This window comes from Pseudophryne corroboree, chromosome 1 (genome assembly GCF_028390025.1).
Source record: "Pseudophryne corroboree isolate aPseCor3 chromosome 1, aPseCor3.hap2, whole genome shotgun sequence".
Taxonomy (NCBI): Eukaryota; Metazoa; Chordata; class Amphibia; order Anura; family Myobatrachidae; genus Pseudophryne; species Pseudophryne corroboree.
Genome location: NC_086444.1, coordinates 631,054,513 through 631,081,887, shown reverse-complemented (window position 1 = coordinate 631,081,887; position 27,375 = coordinate 631,054,513). Strand labels below are relative to the sequence as shown.

The 27,375-nt window shown below is 47.9% G+C and overlaps 1 protein-coding gene across 2 annotated transcripts in view; it reads left to right on the top strand.

Annotated features, from left to right (window-relative positions):
* SUGP2 (SURP and G-patch domain containing 2) overlaps window positions 1–27,375 on the top strand; it is a 45,512-nt gene that overhangs the window by 1,960 nt on the left and 16,177 nt on the right. For both annotated transcript variants that reach the window (XM_063914541.1, XM_063914540.1), the window contains exons 2-3: window positions 3,279–3,419; window positions 20,133–21,560. In XM_063914541.1, the coding sequence (XP_063770611.1) occupies window positions 3,299–3,419; window positions 20,133–21,560 (1,549 nt within the window). In that variant the 5' untranslated portion in view covers window positions 3,279–3,298. The remainder of the gene's footprint in view (window positions 1–3,278; window positions 3,420–20,132; window positions 21,561–27,375) is intronic.

Sequence of the window (27,375 nt, the reverse complement as noted above, 5' to 3'; positions counted from 1 at the left end):
GATTCAAATGTTTTTTCCGCAGCAGCCATTAGAGGGCGCCCAGCGGCCGTGGAGGACACATTTTTTTTCTTCTCTCAGCCACCTGTGGTGCGAGAAAATGTGTGTAAACTGGGCGCTTTGGGCGTTCGAACGGGAGTCTGTCTGTCTGGACACGATGTGCATGGGTGCCCAAACACAATTTAATTGTAACAGTTGTTTGGACGTCTAATAAGTCCCGTTTAGACTGGATTTTTAGGCGTCCCCCAAAAATTTAATCAGCCCCATAGAATTTAATTGCAAATAAGAACTACACTGCACACCTATTCTACTTAATTTTGTTTTATTCCTAAAAACCCTAGACCCTGTTTAGTATCTAGCTTTTTTAATTCTAAGGTTTCATACTGCCTAACTACTATCCCAAATAGTACATATTGTAGTAACCCAGGGGCCTAGCAGTGCTGCTGTAGCCTCCCAGACCAGCCACTTTTCTCTGTAAATAGCATGACTAGGGCAGAGAGGGTGGCTTCGGGAGTGTGATCTTCTCCATGCCCTGTAGTAGCAGCATCCACTCTAGTTGTACTGCTACTGTATTCTCCTCTTTTTTTTTTTTTCTGCTTGAATGTTATTTCATCTATCTACTATTACAGGGAAATAATTCTTCATATTTCCTATCAACTTGACACTTTCTGGTTCTAATACTGCTTTCATTGCAGAATGCTATCCTTCTGTTCATTGGTAAACCCAGTATTTACGTGGTACAGGGAGTGAAGGACCCCATTTTCAAAAACGAGCAGTCCCACAAGATGCGCAGTTCAGCCAATAGGAATATTGTATGTGTTGTGCCGCAGCCTGCCCTGTGTATTTGGTGATTCCCAGTCAGTGTCCCACATGCTGCTAGCAGCCAATTATCTTGAGCTCTGTGCCGGGATGAGTTGTGGGCTGATGCACAGAGCTCTGAGGTACATTTGTGAGTGACAAATCCCATCATGTATTCTAGCCAGTGTCATGTGTTTCTCTCTGGCTGCTCTTATAGAATGTCAGAGACAGGAGCTCTGATTCACACCAATGTATAGGTGATATTATCTACTGTACATTTGCTGCTGGTCAGACATTGCAGGACAGGCTGATAACCTACTGTAGCTAATGTTCCTGCTGTGGCTGTATACACTATGGGGTCAATTCTATTCGGCAACTTAAGAATAGCGCCGGGAATTAGCTCCCGACGCTATTCAATTCAGCTCCAGTTAAGTCGGCGATGTCCCGTTCTCGCCGACTTAACAGGTAGTTTTGTCGGGAGAATGGGCATTCTCCGACTTAACTACCCGGCGCGAGGCAGCACTTTTGTCGCGTTTCTTCTCTCATCCCCCGGGGATGAGAGAAGAATTCCCGACAATTGCGGGCAACTAGTAGCTGAATTGAATAGCGTCGGGAGCTAATTCCCGGCGCTATTCTTAAGTTGCCGAATAGAATTGACCCCTATGTATACAACAAGTGATGGTGACTTCCTGCCACTCATACAGGGGTCAGTCCTATGGCTGATGTTGCTGCCCCTAGCACGGCCAGTCTCTAAACACCTCCTTGCACCCCACCGTTATGCCCCCATATTGTCTACCCTTACCCCCTTCCTACCTAGAGCCCTGCCAGCCCCTACCCCCCTCTTTGCCCTCTGTACAGCCTCACCTGCTGTCTGCACTTACCCTCTTTCTACCTCAAAACACTACCTATCCTTTAGGAGGGGGTACACACAGAGAGATCCGTGCTTAAATTCTAAGCAGTCTGACTAGATTGCTTAGAACTTAAGTACAGATCTCTCCGTGTGTAGGTTGCCGGCGACAGCGATGTGCGTCCCCGCGCGTCGCTATTGCCGGCTCTAGGCTGTACGGGGCTTTAGTCCGCTCTGCCCCCTGCTTAACCCCAACTTCTTCCTGCCTCTACCCTCAGCTCTACCCCAAGCTGCCATCTGACCCTAGCACTGACACAACTATGTATGCCCTCACCCCCTATAATATGTTATGAGACCCAGAAATGGTGGAGTAGGACCACAATTTTTCAAAGCGAGGGGTCCCTGGGACCCACAATTTGTTTTGCCAAGCACGATCACTGTAAACCCTTGATATAGTTAGTTTTCTGTTATACCACTTACAGACATAAAATCCCATCTTTGACCTGGTACACAGAGCACAGGTTGAAGCTGGGGCTACACCTTTCATGCATGGGTGACAACCTGGATTATTGCCAGGTCGCCCCCCTTCATATCAGACCCGCGTCTTCTGACATTCAGCGGGCACTTGGAGATTAGCTCATCTCCAAGCGCTACTGTCCCTGGCCAATAATGTTCTTTTAGGGTTGCAAGTCAGACATAATCCGGAATGGGGTCGATGCACATTCACGCCCAAAACTTGGGGTTTAGGCTTATGTCTGAAAGGAGTATAAATTTCCCTTTTCTGCAACATATATTCAGATCCTTTTTGATGAGATTTGTGACATAAACAATGTACCCTTTTCATTAGATGTTCTTGGCACTATCTTTTTGTGAATTTCTAAAGATATCACCGCTAGAACTGAACACTGAATCTGTGCAGCCTACCCATATAAATACAACCTCACTCTTTCTGCTGACAAGTTTGTGTGCCCTAACCAGGCCTTTAGATGTGATTAGCCGCTATTCAAGTCTAAACCCTGTCTGTTTGGGCACGTATAAAGTAATGGGCTCTTGATCAGAGCAACAGCTGAATTGTTCTGATGGCGCACATCACATTCGAATCGCCCCCATTGGGGTCGATTCTATTCGGCAACTAATGAATAGCGCCGGGAATTAGCTCCCGACGCTATTCAATTCAGCAACTAATTACCTGCAATTGTCGGGAATTCTTCTCTCATCCCCGGGGGATGAGAAGAGAAACCCGACAAAAGTGCTGCCTCGCGGCCGGCGCGAGGCTGATTCTGTCGGGAATCAGCCTCGCGCCGGGGAGTTAAGTCGGAGAATGCCCGTTCTCCCGACAATTCAACCTGTTTTGTCGGCGAGAACGGGCCATCGCCGACGTAACTAGTTGCTGAATTGAATAGCGTCGGGAGCTAATTCCCGGCGCTATTCATTAGTTGCCGAATAGAATCGACCCCATTGTGTCTGCAGTTTCTAGTGTCATCTTGTCTGTTTCTAGTTGACTCAAATTACATTGCAGCTCCAGTTTAGAACCAAAAACACTTATCAAATGTGTTACTGGGATTCCATATAGTGTTGCCACTCAGGTAGTTGCTTAGACAATATTGTATAATATAACACTATACTATGTTTTCAGGGTTTTTCTTAGCTGAGGGCATGGCGAGCCAAAGGATTACACGGGATACTTTTGATGCTTTAGTTCAAGAAAAGATGAAGAGATATAGAGTAAGCATGGACCAAGCCATCTCTGATACCGTAGACGAGTTCCATTTGGAGGGTGAGTAATATTGTCCCTATGTCATATGGTTTGCTAAACTATCATCTCATTAAAATTTGCACAAATTTAATGCTGATACTTTTTCTTGGCATCTTACATCCCATTGACACTCTTACATTTAGTATTGACAATAGCTGATTAAATAAGTTTCTATTGTTTCAGAAAATTGCTGTTTGTTTTTTCCCCCAAGATGCTTGTTTTTAAAATAAACACTGTTCTAAAGGTCCATACACACTAGACGAGGTTGCCCCGGACCATCTCCCTATAACCCCGCCACCTGCAGAGGCGGGTCATTTTTTGAAAATTTCTCTTACGTCCTAGGGCAGGGATGGGGAACCTTCGGCTCTCCAGCTGTTGTTGAACTACACATCCCAGCATGCCCTGCAACAGCTTTAGCATGGCCAAATAGCAAAACTGCAGCAAGGCATGCTGGTATGTGTAGTTCAACAACAGCTGAAGGGCCAAAGGTTCCCCATCCCTGTCCTAGGGGATGCTGGGGACTCCGTAAGGACCATGGGCTATAGACTGGCTCCGCAGGAGATAGGGCACCTAAAAGAACTTTGACTATGGGTGTGCACTGGCTCCTCCCTCTATGCCCCTCCTCCAGACCTCAGTTAGATTCTGTGCCCAGAGGAGAAAGGTTACAAAGCAGTGAGCTCTCAAGAGTTTGCTGTTTTGAAGAATTTTGTTAGGTTTTTTATTTTCAGGGAGTCCTGTTGGCAACAGGCTCCCTGCATCGTGGGACTGAGGAGAGAGAAGCAGAGCTGGCTTGTAAGGTTGGGCACTGCTTCTAGGCTACTGGACACCATTAGCTCCAGAGGGAGTCTGAACACAGGTCTCACCTGGGGTTCGTCCCGGAGCTGCGCCGCCGTCCTCACAGATGCCGAAGATAGAAGCCGGGTGAGTATTGAGGAAAAGACTTCAGGCGGCAGAGGACATCAGATCTTCATGAGGTAAGCTGCGCGCCATTGCTCCCAGTCACACACACACACACACACACACACACACACACACACACACACACACACACACACACACGAAGCATTGTAGGGCGCAGGGGAAGGCGTCCTGGGCAGCAATAAACCTCAATTTGGGCATAAATATGTTGGATTAGGCTGTGGGACAGTAAATCCACGGACCCCCGCCATTTTCTTACAATAACATTGGGGATTGAAGCCCGCCGTCGGGTGGGCGGGGCTTGATCCTCTGCACTAACCAGCGCCATTTTCTCCACAGAAGCTGCATGAGAAAACGCTGGCTCCCTGTTCTCTCCCCTGCTGAGCTTCACAGGCTGGAAAAAAGAGGGGGGGGGGGGGGGGGGGCACATTGGCGACGCAGTGAGTGGAGATTAACATTATAAATATATAAAGCGCTATCTGGTCATATATTCCAGTGTTTGGGCGCTGGCTGTGTGCTGGCATTCTCTCTCTCTGTCTCCCCTAAGGGCCTGGTTGGGGTTTTGTCCCCTTAAAGGTAACCCCCTGTGTGTGTGAGGTGTCGGTAAGTGTGTGTCGACATGTCTGAAGCGGAAGGCTTCTCCAAGGAGGAGGTGGAGCAAATGAGTGGTGTGTCCCCGTCGCTGGTGCCGACTCAGGATTGGATGAGCATGTGGCATAGGTTAAATGCAAGTGTGACATCTTTACATGAAAGGCTTGATAAGGCTGAATTAAAAGGAACATCAGGGGGTCAATCCTTGGATTGGACCGATTCACAGGGCCCGTCGGGGTCTCAAAAACGTCCCTTAACACAAGACACTACCAGTGATCGCAATAAGCCCCAAAAAAAGTGGGTCCCAGGGACCCCTCACTTTTAAAAATTGGGGTCCTGCCTGTCCTTTTTTGGGTTCCATCGGAATAAAGGTTCTTATTAATCTTATTAATGATTCAAACATAAAACACAGACTTGATTTTGACGCTACAAAAGTGCTGCAAGGGGGAGGAGGGGGAGTGACAGTGCTGCTGGGCTGTGCAGCATACAGGACACTCTGCAACAGGGCTTTAACTAGACATTTTGGTGCCCTTTCGCAGAAACTGAACTGGTTCTACCCTTCCTATTATGTGAAGAAAGGAACGGACAGTGTGCGCCGTAGGCGCGCCGCAAAAATTTAGGTTCATGTTTTCGTGGAGAAGCGGCATGGCCACATCATAGTAGTGCCGCTTGTACACATTGCACCAGGTAGGACCTCCTATACATGTTATACACATTGCACCAGGTAGAGCACGTTACAAACATTGCACCAGGTAGAGCACGTTACGCACATTGCACCAGGTAGAGCACGTTACGCACATTGCGCCAGGTAGAGCACGTTACACCCACTGCGCCAGGTAGAGCACGTTACACCCACTGCGCCAGGTGGAGCGCGTTGCACCCACTGCGCCAGGTGGAGCGCGTTGCACCCACTGCGCCAGGTGGAGCGCGTTGCACCCACTGCGCCAGGTGGAGCGCGTTGCACCCACTGCGCCAGGTGGAGCGCGTATATAAAATAATCCATCTTTCAGAAGATATGAGGTAGTAATGTACATTGATAATATGCTAATGCCATCATTCAATACATTAGGACTAAATAACATTAAAAAAAAACACTTAGATTTCTAGGTGACCAGCACTATGTTACATCAGTGATAGTTATGGTAAAGACACTGCAACAGCAATGTTTTCAGGAACACAGTGTAATGTATAGGGATTTTCTGCTCCCTCAGAACAACTCACACACTTTGGAGGAAGGCACTGAGAGAGGGGTGCTGAACGGGAGCGGCCTGAGACTACCCTGCTGTGCCGCCTCCCGCTGGCCGGTGCTGACCCCGGCGCTTAGTAGCACTGCAGACCGTTCTTCTTTCCATCCCCCTGATTGTCCGCCACGGAGTACTGGGCGGACGCCGCTCACACTTAGACCCGCTGATGCACAGGCCGGGCTGCAACGGGGGGGGGGGGGGGGGGGAGCGCTGATAGCCGCCACTGCCAGTTACGCGGCAATACATGAAAGCGGACACGGAGCAGACAGAAGGGGGTGGGGCCGGTGAGGCTAAGTGGGAGGTGCCGGCAGGAGAGGGAGCGGTGTGCGCGCAGAGCAGACAGTGAGGGGAGGCGGGAGTGAACATACACTCGATCTCCTCCCCTTCCAAGTTCCTCCCTCTGCTGCCGTGGAGACAAAAACTGACTGACGGCACAGGACAGCGCTGTTAGTCAGAGCGCGTCCTGAGGGACCCGGCGTTTTTTTATTTTTGAGTCCCCACCATCAATAATGGGGTAAAATACGCGCCATAGCGCGTTTTTGCGATCACTGCACTACTACCGACACGGACTCTGATTCCAGTGTAGACTATGACGAAGTAAAATTGCACCCTAGGGTGACTAAAACCATTCAGTGTATGATTGTGGCTATTAGGGATGTGTTGCATATTGAGGATGAACCCTCGGTCCCCGACACAAGGGTACACATGTTTAAGGAAAAGAAACAGATTATTAATTTCTCTGATGTCCTAGTGGATGCTGGGAACTCCGTAAGGACCATGGGGAATAGCGAGCGGCTCCGCAGGAGACTGGGCACAAAAAGTAAAAGCTTTAAACTAGCTGGTGTGCACTGGCTCCTCCCCCTATGACCCTCCTCCAAGCCTCAGTTAGATTTTTGTGCCCGAACGAGAAGGGTGCAAGCTAGGTGGCTCTCCTGAGCTGCTTAGAAGTAAAAGTTTAAATAGGTTTTTATTTTCAGTGAGTCCTGCTGGCAACAGGCTCACTGCATCGTGGGACTAAGGGGAGAAGAAGCGAACTCACCTGACTGCAGAGTGGATTGGGCTTCTTGGCTACTGGACATTAGCTCCAGAGGGACGATCACAGGTTCAGCCTGGATGGGTCCCGGAGCCGCGCCGCCGGCCCCCTTACAGAGCCAGAAGAGCGAAGAGGTCCGGAGAAAGCAGCGGCAGAAGACGTTCCTGTCTTCAAATAAGGTAGCGCACAGCACTGCAGCTGTGCGCCATTGCTCTCAGCACACTTCACACTCCGGTCACTGAGGGTGCAGGGCGCTGGGGGGGAGCGCCCTGAGACGCAATAAAAACGATATAAAAACCTTATATGGCTAAAAAAAATGCATCACATATAGCTCCTGGGCTATATAGATGCATTTATCCCCTGCCAGTTTCCTGAAAAAAGCGGGAGAAAAGGCCGCCGTGAAGGGGGCGGAGCCTTTCTCCTCGGCACACAAGCGCCATTTTCTTTCACAGCTCCGCTGGAAGGACGGCTCCCTGACTCTCCCCTGCAGACTACACTACAGAAACAGGGTAAAACAAGAGAGGGGGGGCACTATTGGCAGCTAATATATAATACAGCAGCTATAAAGGGAGTAACACTTATATAAGGTTATCCCTGTATATATATAGCGCTCTGGTGTGTGCTGGCAAACTCTCCCTCTGTCTCCCCAAAGGGCTAGTGGGGTCCTGTCCTCTATCAGAGCATTCCCTGTGTGTGTGCTGGGTGTCGGTACGATTGTGTCGAAATGTATGAGGAGGAAAATGATGTGGAAGCAGAGCAATTGCCTGTGTTAGTCATGTCACCCCCTAGGGAGTCGACACCTGACTGGATGGTAGTAATTAAAGAATTACGTGACAATGTCAGCACTTTGCAAAAAACTGTTGACGACATGAGACAGCCGACAAATCAATTAGTGCCTGTTCAGGCGTCTCAGACACCGCCAGGGGCGCTAAAACGCCCGTTACCTCAGATGGTCGACACAGACCCTGACACGGATACTGAATCCAGTGTCGACGGTGACGAGACAAACGTAATGTCCAGTAGGGCCACACGTTACATGATCACGGCAATGAAGGAGGCATTGAACATTTCTGACACTACAAGTACCACAAAAAAGGGTATTATGTGGGGTGTGAAAAAACTACCAGTGGTTTTTCCTGAGTCAGATGAATTAAATGAGGTGTGTGATAAAGCGTGGGTTTCCCCCGATAAAAAATTGCTGATTTCTAATAAATTATTGGCACTATACCCTTTCCCGCCAGAGGTTAGGGCACGTTGGGAAACACCCCCTAGGGTAGATAAGGCGCTCACACGCTTATCAAAACAAGTGGCGTTACCGTCTCCTGATACGGCAGCTCTCAAGGAACCAGCTGATAGAAGGCTGGAAAATATCTTAAAAGGTATATACACACATACCGGTGTTATACTGCGACCAGCGATCGCCTCAGCCTGGATGTGCAGCGCTGGAGTGGCTTGGTCGGATTCCCTGACTGAAAATATTGATACCCTGGATAGGGACAGTATATTAACTATAGAGCATTTAAAGGATGCATTACTATATATGCGAGATGCACAGAGGGATATTTGCACCCTGGCATCTAGAGTAAGTGCGATGTCCATTTCTGCCAGAAGAACGTTATGGACGCGACTGGTCAGGTGATGCGGATTCCAAACGACATGGAAGTATTGCCGTATAAAGGGGAGGAGTTATTTGGGGTCGGTCTATCGGACCTGGTGGCAACGGCTGGAAAATCCACCTTTTTACCCCAGGTCACCTCTCAGCAGAAAAAGACACAGTCTTTTCAAACCCAGTCCTTTCGTCCCTATAAGGGCAAGAGGGAAAAAGGCCGCTCATTCCTGCCCCGGGGCAGAGGAAGGGGAAAGACTGCACCATGCAGCCTCTTCCCAGGAGCAGAAGCCCTCCCCCGCTTCTGCCAAGTCCTCAGCATGACGCTGGGGCTCTGCAAGCAGACTCTGGCACGGTGGGGGGCCGTCTCAAGAATTTCAGCGCGCAGTGGGTTCACTCGCAAGTGGACCCCTGGATCCTGCAGGTAGTATCACAGGGGTACAAATTGGAATTCGAGACGTCTCCCCCTCGCCGGTTCCTGAAGTCTGCTCTACCAACGTCTCCCTCCGACAGGGAGGCAGTATTGGAAGCTATTCACAAGCTGTATTCCCAGCAGGTGATAATCAAGGTACCCCTCCTACAACAGGGAAAGGGGTATTATTCCACGCTGTTTGTGGTACCGAAGCCGGACGGCTCGGTGAGACCAATTTTAAATCTAAAATCCTTGAACACTTACATAAAAAGGTTCAAATTCAAGATGGAGTCACTCAGAGCAGTGATAGCGAACCTGGAAGAAGGGGACTATATGGTATCTCTAGACATCAAGGATGCTTATCTCCATGTCCCAATCTACCCTTCTCACCAAGGGTACCTCAGGTTTGTGATACAAAACTGTCTATCAGTTTCAGACGCTGCCGTTTGGATTGTCCACGGCACCACGGGTCTTTACCAAGGTAATGGCCGAAATGATGATTCTTCTTCGAAGAAAAGGCGTATTAATTATCCCTTACTTGGACGATCTCCTGATAAGGGCAAGGTCCAGGGAACAGTTAGAGGTCGGAGTAGCACTATCTCAGGTAGTGCTACGTCAGCACGGGTGGATTCTAAATATCCCAAAATCACAGCTGATTCCAACAACACGTCTACTGTTCCTAGGGATGATTCTGGACACAGTCCAGAAAAAGGTGTTTCTCCCGGAGGAGAAGGCCAGGGAGTTATCCGAGCTAGTCAGGAACCTCCTAAAACCAGGACAAGTGTCAGTGCACGAGAGTCCTGGGAAAAATGGTGGCTTCTTACGAAGCGATTCCATTCGGAAGATTCCATGCAAGAACTTTTCAGTGCGATCTGCTGGACAAATGGTCCGGATCGCATCTTCAGATGCATCAGCGGATAACCCCTATCTCCAAGGACAAGGGTATCTCTCCTGTGGTGGTTACAGAAGGCTCATCTTCTAGAGGGCCGCAGATTCGGCATTCAGGATTGGATACTGGTAACCACGGATGCCAGCCTGAGAGGCTGGGGAGCAGTCACACAGGGAAGAAATTTCCAGGGCTTGTGGTCAAGCATGGAAACGTCTCTTCACATAAATATCCTAGAGCTAAGGGCCATTTACAATGCCCTAAGTCAAGCAAGGCCTCTGCTTCAGGGTCAACCGGTATTGATCCAGTCGGACAACATCACGGCTGTCGCCCACGTAAACAGACAGGGCGGCACAAGAAGCAGGAGGGCAATGGCAGAAGCTGCAAGGATTCTCAGCTGGGCGGAAAATCATGTGATAGCACTGTCAGCAGTGTTCATTCCGGGAGTGGACAACTGGGAAGCAGACTTCCTCAGCAGACACGACCTCCACCCGGGGGAGTGGGGACTTCATCCAGAAGTCTTCCAAGTGATTGTAAACCGTTGGGGAAAAACCAAAGGTGGACATGATGGTGTCCCGTCTCAACAAGAAACTGGACAGATATTGCGCCAGGTCAAGGGACCCTCAGGCAATAGCGGTGGACGCTCTGGTAACTCCGTGGGTTTTCCAGTCGGTATATGTGTTCCTTCCTCTTCCTCTCATACCAAAAGTACTGAGAAACATAAGGAGAGGAGTAAGAACGATACTCGTGGCTCCGGATTGGCCAAGAAGAACTTGGTACCCGGAGCTGCAAGAGATGCTCACGGAGGACCCGTGGCCTCTACCTCTAAGGAAGGACCTGCTCCAGCAGGGACCTTGTCTGTTCCAAGACTTACCGCGGCTGCGTTTGACGGCATGGCGGTTGAACGCCGGATCCTGAAGGAAAAAGGCATTCCAGATGAAGTCATCCCTACCCTGATCAAGGCCAGGAAGGATGTAACTGCAAAACATTATCATCGCATTTGGCGAAAATATGTTGCGTGGTGTGAGGCCAAGAAGGCCCCTAGGGAGGAATTTCAACTGGGTCGTTTCCTACATTTCCTGCAAGCAGGATTGTCTATGGGCCTAAAATTAGGATCCATTAAGGTTCAAATTTCGGCCCTGTCGATCTTCTTCCAGAAAGAACTGGCTTCAGTGCCTGAAGTTCAGACGTTTGTCAAAGGGGTACTGCATATACAGCCTCCTTTTGTGCCTCCAGTGGCACCTTGGGATCTCAATGTAGTTTTAGGGTTCCTAAAATCACATTGGTTTGAACCACTTGCCACAGTGGATTTTGAAATATCTCACATGGAAAGTGGTAATGCTGTTGGCCCTGGCTTCAGCCAGGCGCGTATCAGAATTGGCGGCTTTATCCTATAAAAGCCCTTACCTGATATTTCATTCGGATAGGGCGGAATTGAGGACTCGTCCTCAATTTCTCCCTAAGGTGGTTTCAGCGTTTCACATGAATCAACCTATTGTGGTACCTGTGGCTACTAGGGACTTGGAGGACTCCAAGTTGCTGGACGTAGTCAGGGCCCTGAAAATATGTTTCCAGGACGGCTGGAGTCAGAAAATCTGACTCGCTGTTTATACTGTATGCACCCAACAAGCTGGGTGCTCCTGCTTCTAAGCAGACGATTGCTCGTTGGATTTGTAGTACAATTCAACTTGCACATTCTGTGGCAGGCCTGCCACAGCCAAAATCTGTTAAAGCCCATTCCACAAGGAAGGTGGGCTCATCTTGGGCGGCTGCCCGAGGAGTCTCGGCTTTACAACTTTGCCGAGCAGCTACTTGGTCAGGGGCAAACACGTTTGCTAAATTCTACAAATTTGATACCCTGGCTGAGGAGGACCTGGAGTTCTCTCATTCGGTGCTGCAGTCATCCGCACTCTCCCACCCGTTTGGGAGCTTTGGTATAATCCCCATGGTCCTTACGGAGTTCCCAGCATCCACTAGGACGTCAGAGAAAATAAGAATTTACTTACCGATAATTCTATTTCTCGTAGTCCGTAGTGGATGCTGGGCGCCCATCCCAAGTGCGGATTGTCTGCAATACTTGTATATAGTTATGGTTACAAACAAATCGGGTTGTTTATTGTTGGAAGCCATCTTTTCAGAGGCTCCTACGGTTATCATACTGTTAACTGGGTTCAGATCACGAGTTGTACGGTGTGATTGGTGTGGCTGGTATGAGTCTTACCCGGGATTCAAGATCCTTCCTTATTATGTACGCTCGTCCGGGCACAGTATCTTAACTGAGGCTTGGAGGAGGGTCATAGGGGGAGGAGCCAGTGCACACCAGCTAGTTTAAAGCTTTTACTTTTTGTGCCCAGTCTCCTGCGGAGCCGCTCGCTATTCCCCATGGTCCTTACGGAGTTCCCAGCATCCACTACGGTCTACGAGAAATAGAATTATCGGTAAGTAAATTCTTATTTTTCCCACATCTCATGAATTAAATGAATTCTTTATAAAAGCTTGGAAGACTCCGGAGAAGAGGCCGCAGATCCCCAAAAGAATTTATATAGCATACCCATTCCCTAAACAGGACAGGGAGATTTGGAATCACCTCCCACTGTGGACAAGGCCCTGACGCGCTTGTCCAAGAAGGTGGCGCTACTGTCTCCAGACACAGCTGCCCTTAAGGACCCTGCAGATCGCAGGCAAGAAACTACCTTAAAGTGTATTTATTCTCATACTGGTGCTGTACTATGACCGACGATTGCGTCGGCATGGGTTTGTAGCGCAGTTGCAGCTTGGGCAGATGAGCTGACAGATAATTTTGAAAATATAATTGCGCCCTGGGCAGCAATTAAGGTACCTTTTTGGCAAAATAATACATATATCCAGTCAGGCACTGGATATATGTTCGAGCCCCCGCCATTTTTTACACATAGAAGCGGGACAGAAGCCTGCTGCTGAGGGGGCGGGGCCTTCTTCCTCAGCACACCAGCGCCATTTTCTCTTCACAGCTCCGTTGGAAAGACTCTCCCCAGGCTCTCCCCTGCAGTATCCAGATGCAAAAAGGGTAAAAAAGAGAGAAAGGCACGTAAATCTAGGCGCAAACGATCACAAACAGCAGCTACTGGGTAATCACTAAATTACAGTGTAATCCCTGGGTTATATAGCGCTGGGGTGTGTGCTGGCATACTCTGTCTCCCCAAAAGCCTTTGTGGGGTCCTGTCCTCAGTCAGAGCATTCCCTGTGTGTGTCGGTACGTCAGTGTCGACATGTTTGATGAGGAAGGATATGTGGAGGCAGAACAAGTGCAGATGAATGAGGTGTCGGTGCCGACACCTGATTGGATGGATATGTCGAAGGTGTTAAAGGATAATGTCAGCTCCTTGCATAACAGGTTGGATAAAGCTGTAGCCTTGGGACAGTCAGGGTCTCGACCCATGCCTGATCCTACAGTGCAGAGGCCGTCAGGGTCTCACAAGCGCCCACTACCCCAGATGGTTGACACAGATGCCGACACGGAGTCTGACTCCAGTGTCGATAACGATGATGCAAAGTTGCAGCCTAAAATGACTAAAGCCATCCGCTACATGATTATAGCAATGAAGGATATATTGAGGGTTGTATGGGGAGAAAAAGCAAGAAGTGACTTTTCCCCCTTCACATGAATTAAATGAATTATGTGAAAAAGCGTGGGATTCCCCTGATAGGAAAGTAGTAATTTCCAAGAGATTACTGATGGCGTATCCTTTCCCGCCAACGGACAGGTTACGCTGGGAATCCTCCCCTAGGGTAGACAAGGCGTTGACACGCTTATCTAAGAGGGTGGCCCTGCCGTCTCAGGATACGGCCGCCCTAAAGGATCCTGCGGATAGAAAGCAGGAAGCTATCCTGAAGTCGGTTTATACACATTCTGGTACTCTACTGAGGCCAGCAATTGCTTCGGCCTGGATGTGTAGTGCTGTAGCAGCATGGACTGATAATCTCTCGGAGGAGATAGATACCCTGGACAGGGAGACTTTTCTACTGACCCTGGGACATATCAAGGACGCTGTCCTATATATGCGCGATGCCCAGAGGGACATTTGCCTGCTGGGCTCTAGAATAAACGCAATGTCCATTTCTGCCAGAAGGGTCTTATGGACTCGGCAATGGACAGGGGATGCCGACTCTAAAAAAAAAAAAAAAAAACCACATGGAGATTTTGCCTTATAAGGGTGAGGAATTATTTGGGGACGGTCTCTCGGACCTAGTTTCCACTGCTACGGCAGTGAAGTCACATTTCTTGCCTTATGTTCCCTCACAGCCGAAGAAAGCACCGTATTACCAAATGCAGTCATTTCGTTCGCAAAAGAGCAAGAAAGTCAGAGGGGCATCCTTTCTTGCCAGAGGCAGGGGTAGAGGAAAAAAGCTGCACCATGCAGCTAGTTCCCAGGAATAAAAGTCCTCCCCAACTTCCACTAAATCCACCGCATGACGCTGGGGCTCCACAGGCGGAGCCAGGAGCGTTTGGGGCGCGTCTCCGAAATTTCAGCCACCAGTGGGTTTGCTCACAGGTGGATCCTTGGACTATACAAATTGTGTCTCAGGGATACAAGCTGGAATTCGAAGTGACGCCCCCTCACCGTTACCTAAAATCGGCCTTGCCAGCTTCCCCCATGGAAAGGGAGGTAGTGCTGGCGGCAATTCACAAGCTATACCTCCAGCAGGTGGTAGTAAAGTTTCCCCTCCAACAGGGAAGGGGTTACTATTCCACTATGTTTGTGGTACCGAAACCGGACGGTTCGGTCTGACCCATGTTGAATTTAAAATCCCTGAATATTTATCTGAGGAAATTAAAGTTCAAAATGGAATCGCTCAGAGCGGTCATTGCAAGCCTGGAAGAGGGGATTTCATGGTGTCTCTGGACATCAAGGATGCTTTCTTGCATGTCCCCATTTATCCGCCTCATCAAGAGTACCTCAGGTTTGTGGTACAGGACTGTCATTACCAATTCCAGACGCTGCCGTTTGGCCTGTCCATGGCACGAGAATATTTACCAAGGTGATGGCGGAGATGATGGTGCTCCTTCAGAAGCAAGGAGTTACAATTATCCCATACTGGGACGATCTCCTCATAAAGGCGAGGTCCAGGGAGCAGTTGCTGATCAGCGTAGCACACTCTCAGGAAGTGTTGCGGCAGCACGGCTGGATTCTGAATATTCCAAAGTCGCAGCTGATCCCTACGAAGCGTCTGCCCTTCCTGGGCATGATTCTGGATACAGACCAGAAGAAGGCATTTCTCCCGGAGGAGAAGGCTCAGGAGCTCGTGACTCTGGTCAGGGACCTCCTGAAACCAAAGCAGGTGTCTGTGCATCACTGCACGCGAGTCCTTGGAAAGATGGTGGCGTCCTACGAAGCCATTCCCTTCGGCAGGTTCCATGCCAGGATCTTTCAGTGGGATCTGTTGGACAAGTGGTCCGGATCGCATCTTCAGATGCATCGGCTGATCACCCTGGCCCCCAGGGCCAGGGTGTCTCTTCTGTGGTGGCTGCAGAGTGCTCACCTCCTCGAGGGCCGCAGGTTCGGCATACAGGACTGGGTCCTGGTGACCACGGATGCAAGCCTCCGAGGATGGGGGGCAGTCACTCAGGGAAGAAACTTCCAAGGGCTGTGGTCCAGTCAGGAGACTTGTCTGCACATAACTATCCTAGAACTAAGGGCCATATACAACGCCCTAAGCCAAGCGGAGCCTCTGCTTCGAGACCAACCAGTGCTGATTCAGTCAGACGACATTGCAGTGGCCCATGTAAACCGCCAGGGCGGCACAAGAAGCAGGGTGGCAATGGCGGAAGCCACCAGGATTCTTCGTTGGGCGGAGAATCACGTGCAAGTACTGTCAGCAGTGTTCATTCCGGGGGTAGACAACTGGGAAGCAGACTTCCTCAGCAGAAACGACCTCCACCCGTGAGAGTGGGGACTTCCTCAAGAAGTCTTCACGCTGCTGGCAAATCGATGGGAACTGCCACAGGTGGACATGATGGCGTCACGCCTCAACAAAAAGCTAAACAGGTATTGCGCCAGGTCAAGGGACCCTCAGGCGATAGCTGTGGACGCACTAGTAACACCATGGGTGTTCCGGTCGGTCTATGTTTCCTCCTCTTCCTCTCATACCAAAGGTGCTGAGAATTGTAGGAAAATCTTATTTTCTCTAACGTCCTAGTGGATGCTGGGGACTCCGTAAGGACCATGGGGATTATACCAAAGCCTCCAAACGGGCAGGAGAGTGCAGATGACTCTGCAGCACCGAATGGGCAAACACAAGGTCCTCCTCAGCCAGGGTATCAAACTTGTAGAATTTTGCAAAAGTGTTTGAACCCGACCAAGTAGCAGTTCGGCAAAGCTGTAATGCCGAGACCCCTCGGGCAGCCGCCCAAGAAGAGCCCACCTTCCTTGTGGAATGGGCTTTCACTGATTTCGGATGCGGCAATCCTGCCGCAGAATGAGCCTGCTGAATCGTGTTACAGATCCAGCGCGCAATAGTTTGCTTTGAAGCAGGAGCACCCAGCTTGTTGGATGCATACAGGATAAACAGCGAGTCAGTCTTCCTGTTTCCAGCCGTTCTGTTAACATAAATCTTCAAAGCCCGGACCACGTCCAGCAACTTGGAATCCTCCAAGTCACGAGTAGCCGCAGGCACCACAATAGGTTGGTTCAAATGAAACGAAGACACAACCTTTGGTAGAAATTGCGGACGAGTCCGCAATTCTGCCCTGTCCATATGAAAAACCAGATAGGGGCTTTTACATGACAAGGCCGCCAATTCTGACACACGCCTAGCCGACGCTAAGGCCAACAGCATGACCACTTTCCATGCGAGATACTTTAGCTCCACGGTCTTAAGTGGCTCAAACCAATGGGATTTCAGGAAACCCAAGACCACGTTAAGATCCCAAGGTGCCACAAAAGGGGGCTGAATATGCAGCACTCCCTTAACAAACGTCTGAACCTCAGGCAGTGAAGCCAGTTCTCCTTTTGAAAGAAAATGGATAGGGCCGAAATCTGGACCTTTATGGATCCTAATTTTAGGCCCATAGTCACTCCTGACTGTAGGAAGTGCAGGAATCGACCCAGCTGGAATTCCTCTATAGGGGCCTTCCTGGCCTCACACCAAGCAACATATTTTTGCCATATACGGTGATAATGTTTTGCTGTCACATCTTTCCTAGCCTTTATCAGCGTAGGAATAACTTCATCCGGAATGCCCTTTTCCGCTAGGATCCGGCGTTCAACCGCCATGTTGTCAAACGCAGCCACGGTAAGTCTTGGAACAGACAGGGCCCTTGTTGTAACAGGTCCTGTCTGAGAGGCAGAGGCCATGGGTCCTCTGAGAATTTCTTGCAGTTCCGGGTACCAAGTCCTTCTTGGCCAATCCGGAGCAATGAATATTGTTCTCACTCCTCTTTTTACTTACCGGTAAATCTATTTCTCGTAGTCCGTAGTGGATGCTGGGCGCCCGTCCCAAGTGCAGACTTCTTCTGCAATACGTGTATATAGTTATTGCTTAATAAAGGGTTATGTTATATTGGCATCCTTTGGTTGATGCTATGTTGTTTGTTCATACTGTTAACTGGGTATGTTATCACAAGTTATACGGTGTGATTGGTGTGGCTGGTATGAGTCTTACCCTGGATTCCAAAATCCTTTCCTTGTAATGTCAGCTCTTCCGGGCACAGTTTCCTTAACTGAGGTCTGGAGGAGGGGCATAGAGGGAGGAGCCAGTGCACACCAGGTAGTACTAAATCTTTCTTTAGAGTGCCCAGTCTCCTGCGGAGCCAGTCTATTCCCCATGGTCCTTACGGAGCCCCCAGCATCCACTACGGACTACGAGAAATAGATTTACCGGTGAGTAAAATCTTATTCCACAGGCCTTTCAGTGGGTTCCGGAAAAGAAAAAGCACTGGCGGAGTCCATTCATTCCCTAATAGCCTCCAAGGTTATTGTTCTACTTCCCCTGTCCTTCAGGTCAATACTTACTTGAGGACCCTCAACAGGTACTGCCCCAGGTTACACATGGTGTCTCAGCGTTCAATCATTCTGGAACTGGAGGTTTTTCATGGCCGTAGACATCCAGGATACTTATTTGCATGTTCATATCCACCTCAGTCACTAGCACTTCCTCTTTGTGTTCGGGAGGAACATTTCCAGTTTTGGGCATTGCCATTTGGTCTTTCCACGGCTCCTCATGTCTTCACGAAATGACCGGTCATTTGTGATGCAGAGGTATCAGGATTTTCCTTACCTGAACTGTCTTCTTGGCCTGGCCCATCCACTGGATGTCCTCCCCAATCTTGCGACAGATCTTCTCCAGTACCTCTGATCATGAGTTTAAAAGAAATCCTCGAGTTTGTCTCGAGAGATGCTCCGTGTGGGCGTTTTGCTGGACTCCAAAGTTCAGCAGGTCTTCCTCGCGAACAAACTTTGGGATCTAAATGACAAGATTTGCAGGTTCTTGAATCACCACACTATTGCATGCAGATACTGGGCTCTCGTGCCTCCACCTTCGACATGGTGGATTATGCCCAGTTTCACTCACTCCCAGCCTCTTCAGTTGGAAGTTCTGCCTAATGGAACAAATCCCATCGGCAGATCAAGACACAGACTATCATCTTCTCTCGGGTTGGTGGGTTGCTCAGGAGAGCCGGCTTCCGATCAATTTTCTTGACCTCAGAGCAGCCTTCAGAGCTCTGTCGCTCCTCCAGCATTTTCCGGTACAGGCCAGCAAAGTGACAGCTGTTGCCTACACAAACAATTAGGACTTGAAGGTGGTGAGTCGCATTCTCAGCTGGACAGTGTCGTCCTCCTGCTCTGTGGTCTTCATTCCCCAAGTTCAAAATTGGGATGCAGATTTCCTTAGCTATCAGGATGTACACTTGGGCGAGTGGGCACTTTTTCCAGACAGACATGCAGGGCTTTGCTATGCTTCTGGTTCCCCCATTCTCATCTTCTGAATGTTTGAACCTGTGTGTACTCTAGGGTGGGAGATGGGGAGTCTGGGTTGCTGGGATAAGTTTTAACTATTTGATGCCCAGACTCCAGCTTAGCCACCTATACCCAGTATTGAAGCCTCTGTCACCTAAGTATTCCAAGAAAAGGATTTAACAGGTAGAAACATCTTTATTGCATTACAAGATGTAGAACAAATTAGAAACCATACACAGCTGATTATCAAAAAAGTTCTTGTAATTAGTATCTTTCAATCAATTAGTGTAATATTTTAGTGGTCAATTTAATTAGCTGCGAGTTACCATTGTACTGGAGTGGAAACAGTGCCATTGGCAAATTAACTTTCCTCACTCGTGGATGATACTATGTGGACTGAAGAGGACCTCCTAAAAGTATTAGTTTGGAGCACAGAAGGGAAAAGGCCAAAGGAGGGCATTATAGAAACTTTCAAATATTACATGGGTTTTAACAAGGTACAGGAGGGAGACATACTTCAAGTTCTTTATGCGCTAGATGGGTCAAGTGATTCTTAACTGCCATCAAATTTTGTTAAAGTAGTTGACACTTAATGGATCATGGTGCAATATGCTATAAATGCTGTGATAGGCACTAATAGGTTGAAACCTAGCACAGTAGGGAAACTCGCTTATGATTGCAATATGGAAAATGATCATTTGGCTTAAAAAGTAATTATTTTTTCTTTCTACTCTACTCCACTATGTAAAATTGTTGCTCTTTCAAACTTGCCATGGTAATTCGCATTTACTCGTATCTTTACATAGTATATGTTTGGGTTATCTGTCTCACGCGTATGTTTGCCAGATTTTCCCAAATTGCGCCTTACAGTCCAGACTTGATGGTTAAATCAAATTTACTTTTGTACTAATTTAAGTCACCTGTGCTCACAAATGGCTATCCCTAAAACCAGGACTGTAAAGCATTTGGGAAACTGTATCATACATCTGCACACTGTGGATTATTCACACATGGTACTTAATTGATTTTATATCTGTGCTTAAATGCCAGGCCTGTTAGTTTTTCAAAACTTTATTTTAGTTATTAAGTTTAGTTTTTCTTTTAACAGGGCCATTAAAGACAAGAATGTCAAGGGATACTTATGAATCTCTGCAGAGAGAGAGACAAAGATATTCACTTTCTGATCCGCCTCAGGACTCTTTGAGTAGAAATAGGAATGCTGACGAAAGAGACCGGATTTTAAATGAGTCGTACACTCGTGAATTAGACAGGGAAACCACAGTTGGAAGACTTTCAGATTCGTTTTTAGAGAGATGGAGTTCTGCTGATTTGCTTTTAAAAGAGAAGTTATATCAAGAAGCATTAAATGCTTCAAACCGCCGGCTCAGTGAATCTGATAAACTACGGTCTTTGGAACGTAATGATTTGAATCTTGGTCGCAGAGATTGGGAGCTTGAGCGTGACATTTTTCGTGAGCCAGAACTGTACAGAGAATTCCGTTCCACTCAAAGTGCAGAGCTAGGTCATGGGAAAGGTACGTTCAGGTCACAGGGACAAATGCCCCAAAAACAAACACACGGAAGAATACAGAACCCAGTGGGGAAAGGACCAGTAGGAGCTCAATTTAAGAGTGGTGGTAAAGCCAACACTAAAGAGCAAGCTTCTAATAAGTCAGGTAACTTTGACAGCAACAACCCATCATTGAAGTTCAGCGAGCAAATACTAAAGTGGTCCAAATTTTACACTAAGGAACTTGGGTCTGACCTTCTATACCAACACACTGCCCTTTTCAAGGTAGAAACTGTAACTTGTAAGATGGCTGTGGATTGTTTCAAAGGCTCCATGACTTTGCATCACAGAAAGCGGTGTTTTTCTGATGTTAAGAATCTCAGTCATCCTGCTTTGAAGAATCCCAGAGTAGATAATGATTTGTTGGATTTGTTAGTTCAAACAAAAACAGTGTCTGTCAAAAATGACTTTTTTGAAGCGATCAAGCCCCTTGACAAGGAGATGATTTTTATTCAGCAGCATTTGCTTAAGTGTGTGACTCCATCTCTGATAGCCTGTAACACCTTTGAGCTGAAGAATGCTGTGCTTACAGATCCACGACAAGTACTTGAGGCTCTGAAGAAAACTATATTTTTGTGCCGGAAAACTATTGTGCTTATAGGACAAACATTTGCCATGATTACCGCTGTAAGACAGAATAACATTTTGGAAACATTGGGAATCAGCCAAACAGAATTGACACCTTCAGCTTATCCAAATTTCACTAACTCCTTTCTATTTGGAATGGAATTCATGTCACAGCTCAAAGGCTGGCTTGGTAAGAGTGGCAACAAGTTAACATTAAAATCCAGACATGAACCTACTGGGGAAACGTCTGCAGATAAAGAAAAAGCACTGAAGACTGCAGATAAAGAAAAAGCACTGAAGACTGCAGATAAAGAAAAAGCACTGAAGACTGCAGATAAAGAAAAAGCACTGAAGACTGCAGATAAAGAAAAAGCACTGAAGACTGATGCAGAGAGTCAAGGTGGGTAATTTATTAAAATACTGCAGTAAAACCAAATTTTTATAGTCCATTTTGAGCACCTTTGACTGTTCTTTGTACCTGAAATTCTAGAATGAGGAACCCAGGAATGATGTAGGGGAATGTTGGTTCAATTCCGAATATTCACTAAAACAGACCTGTTCCTTTTATACAGAGAACAAGCGTTGTACGCAACATTTGTTTATAGTTGGACCATTGGGAGTCTTCCTCGGCTCTAATGCTATGGGGCTGGAGGAAAACTGTTATAGCATAGTTTTCTGAATAAATGAAATTAAATTGGGTACACACTAGACGAGAATCTTTAACCATATGCACGATAACGCCTCTGTCGTCACATGTAGAGAAATTTGTACTATATCATCCAAAACTGCATGTACTGGCCAGCAGTGGGGGTGACGATATTGTTAGTAAAATTGTTCAGTGTGTACGCACTATATCGTTTGCTTGAGAGTCAAGGGGAAACACGACTAGATCGCTCATGTAGTGTATCGACTAATGTGTACCCAGCTTTAGCACAGTATCGCTAAAAGATCAGCTTGACAGCCCAAGACGGTGAATATGTAGACTAACTGTGCCAATAATAGAAGTCCTTTTTAAAGTATTTATTATTTTGACACATTAGAGGATGATAATGTTTTAAGTCAAAAAAATTTTTAGTATAGTTTCACTCTAATTTTTATCTTGGGATGCACCAGATGACTCGTAATTTAGTTTGTCATACCCAAGTCTGGAGGATTAATTTTTAAGGTTTTTACTTAGCATATCTTTTTGAGCTGCAGCTGCTGCCAGATATGATTTGACAATTTAGAAAACTTGGAGATCATCAGAAGACTTTGTTTATGGTTTTAAGGGGCCTACGCACTGCAATATTTCTACAGATATGGACTATTTTCTATGGGCCTAATTCAGACCTGATCGCAGCAGCAAATTGTTAGCAAATGGGCAAACCCATGTTGCACTGCAGATGGGGCAGATATAACGTGCAGAGAGAGTTAGATTTGGGTGGGGTGTTTTCAAACTGAAATCTAATTTGCAGTGTAAAAATAAAGCACAGTATTTACCCTGCACAGAAACAAAATAACCCACCCAAATCTAACTCTCTGCACATCATCTATCTACTCCTCCTGCAGTGCACATGGTTTTGCCCATTTGCTAACAAATTTGCTGCTGCGATCACATCTGAATTAGGCCCTGTATCCGTAGAAAACAGTGCATATTGCACACTGTGTAAACACCTAGTAATGCAGATGTGCAGTCCCGTGGTATTGAAATCGCAAGGAATTTTTCTCTAACGTCCTAGTGGATGCTGGGGACTCCGTCAGGACCATGGGGAATAGCGGGCTCCGCAGGAGACAGGGCACATCTAAAAAAGCTTTTTAGGTCACATGGTGTGTACTGGCTCCTCCCCCTATGACCCTCCTCCAAGCCTCAGTTAGGTTTTTGTGCCCGTCCGAGAAGGGTGCAAACTGGATGGCTCTCTTAAGGAGCTGTTTAGTGAAGTTTTTTTTTAGGTTTCTAATCAGTGATTCCTGCTGGCGACAGGATCACTGCAACGAGGGACTTAGGGGAGAGACTTGCAACTCACCTGCGTGCAGGAGGATTGAAGTTTTAGGCTACTGGACACTGAGCTCCAGAGGGAGTCGGAACACAGGTCAGCCTGGGGTTCGTCCCGGAGCCGCGCCGCCGATCCCCCTTACAGACGCTGAAGAAAGACGGCGGAACGGAGGTCCGGAAACAGGCGGCAGAAGACTTCACAGTCTTCAGAGAGGTAGCGCACAGCACTGCAGCTGTGCGCCATTGTTGTCACACGGCTCACTGACACGGTCACGGAGGGTGCAGGGCGCTGCTGGGGGCGCCCTGGGCAGCAATATAAATACCTATTTGGCAAATAAATACATCACATATAGCCATTAAGGCTATATGTATGTATTTTAACCCAGGCCAGTTATTAAAAAACCGGGAGGAAAAGCCCGCCGAAAAGGGGGCGGAGCTTATTCTCCTCAGCACACGGCGCCATTTTCCTGATCAGCTCCGCTGGTGAGGAAGGCTCCCACTCTCCCCTGCACTGCACTACAGAAACAGGGTTAAAAGAGAAGGGGGGCATAAATTGGCGATATAATTATATATTAAGAGCGCATATATAGAAACAACACCTTCTAGGGTTGTTATATACATTATAGCGCTTTTGGTGTGTGCTGGCAAACTCTCCCTCTGTCTCCCCAAAGGGCTAGTGGGTCCTGTCCTCTATCAGAGCATTCCCTGTGTGTGTGCTGTATGTCGGTACGTGTGTGTCGACATGTATGAGGAAAATGTTGGTGAGGAGGCGGAGCAAATTGCCTGTAATGTTGATGTCACTCTCTAGGGAGTCGACACCGGAATGGATGGTCTACTTATGGAATTACGTGATAATGTCAACACGCTGCAAGACGGTTGACGACATGAGATGGCCGGCGGACAAATTAGTACCGGTCCAGGCGTCTCAGACACCGTCAGGGGCTTGTAAAAACGCCCATTTACCTCAGTCGGTCGACAGACACAGACATGGACACTGACCCCAGTGTCGACGGTGAAGAAACATACGTAATTTTCCTTTAGGGCCACGAGTTACATGTTAAGGGCAATGAAGGAGCTGTTACATATTTCTGATACTACAAGTACCACAAATAAGGGTATTTTGTAGGGTGTGAATAAACTACTTGTAGTTTTGCCTGAATCAGATAAATTAAATGAAGTGTGTGATGATACGTGGGGTTCCTCCGATAGAAAGTTATGGGCGGTATACCTTTTCCCGCCAGAAGTAAGGGCGAGTTGGGAAACACACCTTAGGGTGGATAAGGCGCTCACACGCTTATAAAAACATGGCGTTACCGTCTCTAGATACGGCCGCCCTCAAGAAACCAGCTGATAGGAAGCTGAAAAATTTCATGACAGTATATACACACATACTGGTGTTATACTACGACCAGCAATCGCCTCAGCCTGGAGGTGCAGCGCTGAGGGGGCTTGGTCGGATTTCCTGACTGAAAATTTTGATACCCTTGACAGGGACAAGATTTTATTGACTATAGAGCATTTTAAGGATGCATTTCTATATATGCGTGATGCGCAGAGGGATATTTACATTCTGGCATCAAGAGTAAATGTGATGTACATATCTGCCAGACGAAGACACGACAGTGGTCAGGTGAGGCAGATTCCAGACGGCATGTGGAAGTATTGCCGTATAAAGGGGCGGTCCATCGGACCTGGTGGCCATGGCAACAGCTGAAAAATCCACCTTTTGTTACCCCGAATCACATATCGGCAAAAAAGGACACAGTCTTTTCAGTCTCAGTCCTTTCGTCCCCATACGGGCAGGCGGGCAAAGGCCAGTCATATCTGCCCAGGGGTAGAGGAAAGGGAAGAAGACTGCAGCAAGCAGCCCATTCCCAGGAACAGAAGCCCCTCACAGCTTCTGCCAAGTCCGCAGCATAACGCTGGGGCCGTACAAGCGGACTCAGGTGCGGTAGGGGGTCATCTCAAGAGTTTCAGTACGCAGGGGGCTCACTCGCAAGGGAGCTCCGGGATCCTACATGTAGTATCCCAGGTGTACATTGGAAATTCAAGACATCTTCCCCTCACACAATTCACAGGCTGTATTCCCAGCAGGTGATAATCAAAGTACCCCTCTTACAACATGGAAGGGGGTAGTATTCCACACTATATTGTGGTACCGAAGCCAGACGGCTCGGTGAGATCTGAAATATTTGAACACTTACATACAAGCGTTCAAATCAAGATGGAGTCACTCAGAGCAGTGATAGCAAACCAGGAAAAAGGGGACGATATGGTGTCACTGGATATCAGGGACGCTTACCTACAGGTCCAAATTTGCCCTTCTCACCAAGGGTACTTCAGGTTCCTGGTACAGAACTGTCACTATCAGTTCAGACGCTGCCGTTTGGGTTGTCCACGGCGCCCCGGGTCTTTACCAAGGTAATGGCCGGAATGATGATTTTTCTTAAAAGGAAACATGGACGCTTTCCTGATAAGGGCAAGGTCCAGAGAACAGTTGGAGGTCGGAGTAGCACTATCTTAAGTAGTTCTACGACAGCACGAGTGGATTCTAAATATTCCAAAATCGCAGCGTTTTCCGACGACACGTCTACTGTTCCTAGGGATGATTCTGGACACAGTCCAGAAAAACGTGTTTCTCCCAGTGGAGAAAGCCAGGGAGTTATCCGAGCTAATCGGAATCCTCCTAAAACCAGGAAAAGTGTCAGTGCATCATTGCACAAGAGTCCTGGTAAAAATGGTGGCTTATTACGAAGCAATTCCATTCGGCAGATTTCCCGCAAGAACTCTTCAGTGGGATCTGCTGGACAAATGGTCCGGATCGCATCCTCAGATGCATCAGCGGATAACCCTATATCCAAGGACAAGGGTGTCTCTCCTGTGGTGATTACAGAGTGCTCATCTTCTAGAGGGCCGCAAATTCGGCATTCAGGATTGGATGCCGGTGACCACGGAGGCCAGCCTGAGAGGCTGGGGAACAGTCACACAGGGAAAAAATTTCCAGGGAAGTGTGATTAAGTCTGGAGAATTCTCTCCGCATAAATAAGCTTAGAGCAAATTTATAATGTTCTAAACTTAGCTAGACCTCTGCTTCAAGGTCAGCCGGTATTGATCCAGTGGGATAACATCACGGCAGTCGCCCACGTAAACAGAAAGGGCGGCACAAGAAGCAGGAGGGCAGTGACAAAACTGCAAGGATTTTTCGCTAGGCGGAAAATCATGTGATAGCACTGTCAGCAGTGTTCTTTCCGGGAGTGGACGACTGGGAAGCAGACTTCCTCAGCAGGCATGACCTCCACCCGGGAGAGTGGAAACTTCATAGGGAAGTTTTTCAACATGATTGTGGACCGTTGGCAAAGACCAAAGGTGGACATGATGGCGTCCCGCCCGAACAAAAAACGGGACAGGTATTCCGCCAGGTCATGAGACCTTCAGGCGATAGCTGTGGATGTTCTGGTAACACCGTGGGTGTACCAGTCAGTGTATGTGTTCCCTCCTCTGTTTCTCATAACCAAGGTATTGAGAATTATAAGACATAGAGGAGTATGAACTATACTAGTGGCTCCGGATTGGCCAAGAGGGACTTGGTACCCGGAACTTCAAGAAATGCTCACAGAGAACTAAGGGCCTGGGGAGCTAAGAAGGGACTTGCTTCAGCAAGTACCATGTCTATTCCAAGACTTACCGCGGCTGCGTTTGACGGCATGGCGGTTGAATGCCGGATCCTGAAGGGAAAAGGCATTCCATAAGAGGTCATACCTACCCTGGTCAAAGCCAGGAAGGAGGTGACCGCACAACGTCATCACCACATGTGGTGAAAATATGTTGCGTGGGTGAGGCCAGGAAGGCTCCACGACGGAAATTCAACTAGGTCGATTTCTACACTTCCTGAAAACAGGAGTGTTTTGGGCCTCAAATTGGGGTTCATTAACATTTAAATTTCGGCCCTGTAGATTTTCTTCCAGAAAGAATTGACTTCAGTTCCTGAAGTCCAGATTGTAAAGGGTGTATTGCATATACAGCTTTTTTGTGCCTCTAGGGGCACCGTGAGGTTTCAACATAGTGTTGGGATTTCTTAAAATCATATTGGTTTGAACAGCTCAAATCTGTGGATTTGAAATATCTCACATGGAAAGTGACCATGCTGTTGACCAATATCTCACATGGGAAGTGACCATGTGTTAGCCCTGGCCTCGGCCAGGCGATTGTCAGAATGGGCGGCTTTGTCTTACAAAAGCCCATA